General features: G+C 45.4%; 1 protein-coding gene across 1 annotated transcript; it reads right to left on the bottom strand.

The window, feature by feature from the left end:
- Window positions 1–1988: 1988 nt before the first annotated feature.
- Window positions 1989–2522, bottom strand: LOC110944918. The gene has a single exon (XM_022186560.1). The coding sequence runs from the start codon at window positions 2520–2522 to the stop codon at window positions 1989–1991; it is 534 nt and encodes a 177-aa protein (XP_022042252.1).
- Between the last annotated feature and the right edge of the window lie 1025 nt (window positions 2523–3547).

Raw genomic sequence — 3547 nt, 5'->3', positions numbered from 1 at the left:
TGTACGAGAATTCGACTAAAGGTAAATGTGAATCCCAATTACCACCAAAATCTATAACGCACAAGCGAAGCATGTCTTCAAGGGTGCGAATCATGCACTCAGTCTGACCGTCGGTCTGGGGATGGAATGCGGTACTAAGATTAAGAGTAGTACCGAGAGCGGATTGGAATGTCTCCCAGAGACACGAAGTAAATCGACCATCACGGTCAGAGATGATGTCACGAGGTGTCCCATGTCGACAAATGACTTCGTCAGTATAGATTCATGCTAATCGTTCAACCTTATAGTCTTCTCGTATCGGTAGAAAGTGGGCGGATTTAGTAAGACGATCTACGATAACCCAAATGCTATCTTGACCTGATGGCATGTGAGTGAGTTTCTTAATGAAGTCCATAGCTATACTCTCCCATTTCTACATCGGGGTCTCGGGTTGTTCGAGTAAGCCAGAGGGTCGTTGGTGTTCGTCCTTAACTTTCGAGCAAGTTAAGCACTTCGAAACATAGAGAGTGATATCCTTCTTTATTCCAGGCCACCAATACCTGGCACGGAGGTCCTAGTACATTTTGTCGGCACCTGGAGAATGGAATATCGGGATTTGTGGGCTTCAGTCAGCAAAATATCTCGGAGATTATTGCGACTAGGTATCCAAATGCGGTCGAGATAGTGAAAAATACCATTCGGTTTATTCACAAGTTGGTTTTCGGTTCCAAGTATTCTTTATTCCTTGAAGGTGTTCTCGAGAAAACAAGCGTGTTGAGCGTCGCGAATGAGGGCTTCGAGGTCGTGTTGGGCTTGAACGTTACAAACACTATGTAAATAGCTTCATCGACTAAGAGCATCGACAACGATGTTTGCTTTGCCTGGGTGGTAGCGTATCTCACAGTCATAGTCGTTGAGAAGTTCAACCCATCTGCATTGGCGCATGTTCAATTCTGTCTAGTTCAAGATGTGTTGTAGGCTCTTATGGTCGGTGAAGACCGTACACTTAGTACCATAAAGGTAGTGTCGCCAAATCTTTAACGCAAAAACAACTGCACCGAGTTCGAGATCATGGGTTGTGTAGTTCTTTTCGTGGATCTTGAGTTGATGAGACGCGTACACAATAACCTTGTCTCGTTGCATAAGAACACAACCAAGACCTAGGTTAGAGGCATCGAAATAAACAACAAAGTCGTCGTTTCCATCGGGTAGCGCAAGTATGTAAGCGTTGCAAAGCATACGCTTGAGAGTTTGAAAGGCATCCTCTTGTTCGGTTCCCCAAACAAAAGTCTTGTCCTTATGCGTCAGAGAGGTGAGAGGGATGGCGATTTTAGAGAAATCAGCGATAAATTGACGCTAATAACCTGCCAATCCGAGAAAAGAATGAACTTTGGATGGGGTTTTAGGTGTAATCCAACTCTTAACTGCTTCAATCTTCGCGGGATCGACGTGAATACCTTGGCTATTGACGACGTGATCGAGGAATTGAACCTCCTCGAGCCAAAATTCACACTTGGAGAACTTGGCGTAGAGGCGATTCCCTTGGAGAAGCTCGAGAACCAAACGAAGATGTTGCGCGTATTCGGCTTTCGACTTTGAATAGATAAGGATATCATCGATAAACACGATGACGAAGCGATCAAGAAAAGGTTTACCCACACGGTTCATCAAATCCATAAAGACCGCGGGTGCATTTGTTAGACCAAAAGGCATAACAACGAATTCATAATGGCCATAGCGGGTACGAAAAGCGGTTTTAGGAATATCTTCCTCCTGAATTCGTAGTTGATGATAACCAGAGCGTGGATCGATCTTAGAAAAACACGTAGCGCCTTGTAGTTGATCAAATAAATCGTCGATTCGGGATAGAGGGTAGCGATTCTTGATAGTAAGCTTATTGAGTTCCCTATAGTCGATGCACATTCGGAACAATCGATCTTTTTCATGAAAAGGACAGGTGCGCCCCATGGTGATGTGCTAGGGCGTATGAAGCCTTTATCAAATAATCCCTAGAGTTGACTAGAAAGTTCACACATTTCGGATGCACCGAGGTGATAAGGAGCTTTAGCGATAGGGTTAGCTCCACGAATTTGGTCGATACGGAAATCGATATCATGAGTCGGGGGTAGACCGGGTAAATCGTCAGGAAAGACATTAGGAAAATCACGAACCAGAAGTACCTTTTCCATCTGTTTCTTTTCCTTCTCCGCTACTACAATATGCGCCAAGAAAGCCATGTATTCCTTGCGGAGATACTTGCTTGTTTGAATGCATGACATAAGTTTTAGTTCTTTCGAGGATACTTCGCCATAAGCACAGAGTTGGTCACCATTAGAAAGAGAGAAACGAATCATCTTTTCAAAGCAAACAACTTCAGGACGTTTTTCACAAAGAAAATCCATGCCTACTATGATATCGAAACTACCAAGTTGCATCGGGATGAGATCGATCGGGAAAACGTGATTGTTGAGTTCGAGAGTACAATCACGAAGAACAGAACTAACGGTGGTGGTTCTTCCGGTAGCAATTTCTATGTCAAACATCGTTGGGAGGTTAGTGCGTTAACGGTTTAGGAGCTTCTCGAATTCAAATGACACAAAACAGTTATCGGCTCAAGTATCAAACAAACAAGAAGCATAAATACCGTTAACGAGAAACATACCATTGACAACATTGTTGTCTGTCTGAGCCTGGCGGACATTGATGTTAAAAGTCCTTCCGCGGGCTGCTTGTTGTGGCTGTTGCTGCTGCTGCTGAGGCTGCTGTTGCGGTTGTTGCTGTTGCTGCTGCTGCTGTGGTGGTTGTGGCTGCGGTTCTTGTTTCAGAACTCGATTCGGGCAGACATTGGCTAAGTGATTCGGGTCACCACAAGAGTAGCAGGCTCGCGCATGAGCAGCGGGCGCAAGAGCTGCTTGGTTATCCTGAATAGCAAGGGGTTGAGCTGGTGGTGCTGGAGGATCTTGAGCTTGTTGGCGTGGGCCTGAACAGAAATGAGTAGTAAAATACCCATAGATGTTGTAGTTGGCACATAAACGATAATTCACCCCTACAGGGTGGTGGTAGGTGCAAGTAGGGCAGAGAGGATGAACACCAGTACACGCACGCTTAGCAGGCGGTGCGTCGGTGTTAGGATCTGCAACTTGTCGGTTCTGGTTGCTGGGTTGTACGGGGATATCGTTGAGAGGAGCGGCGGTTGTAGCGTAGTTCTAGTTGTTATTACCTCTGCGCTTGCGATTCTAACGTGATGACTTTGAAACTTGTGATGCTGCTGTTTCGGTAGCGGGAGTAGCGGTGACTTGATTGAGACTCTTGGTCGACGTCTTGATAGTAGCAGGTTTAGCTGTCTGAACAAAGTCAGCTACACAGTCTGGGAGAGCGCAGATGTACTTCTTGATCGTTATCTCTGGTGTTGTCACCTGACCAGGACAGATGATACTGAGTTGCTTGAAGCGAGCGCTGAGGCCAGCGTTATCACCTCCATCTTGTTTGATATGCCAGAATTCATTCTCCAACTTTTGTACTTCATAAGGAGGACAAAACTCCTTCATCATGAGCTCTCTGAGTTCTT

Source organism: Helianthus annuus, chromosome 16 (genome assembly GCF_002127325.2).
Source record: "Helianthus annuus cultivar XRQ/B chromosome 16, HanXRQr2.0-SUNRISE, whole genome shotgun sequence".
Taxonomy (NCBI): Eukaryota; Viridiplantae; Streptophyta; class Magnoliopsida; order Asterales; family Asteraceae; genus Helianthus; species Helianthus annuus.
This window is presented reverse-complemented; position numbering and strand designations above follow the sequence as displayed.

Excerpts from the sequence above, each read along its gene's own strand:
- LOC110944918 (XM_022186560.1), bottom strand. The coding sequence starts at position 2,522 with ATGTTTGACATAGAAATTGCTACCGGAAGAACCACCACCGTTAGTTCT.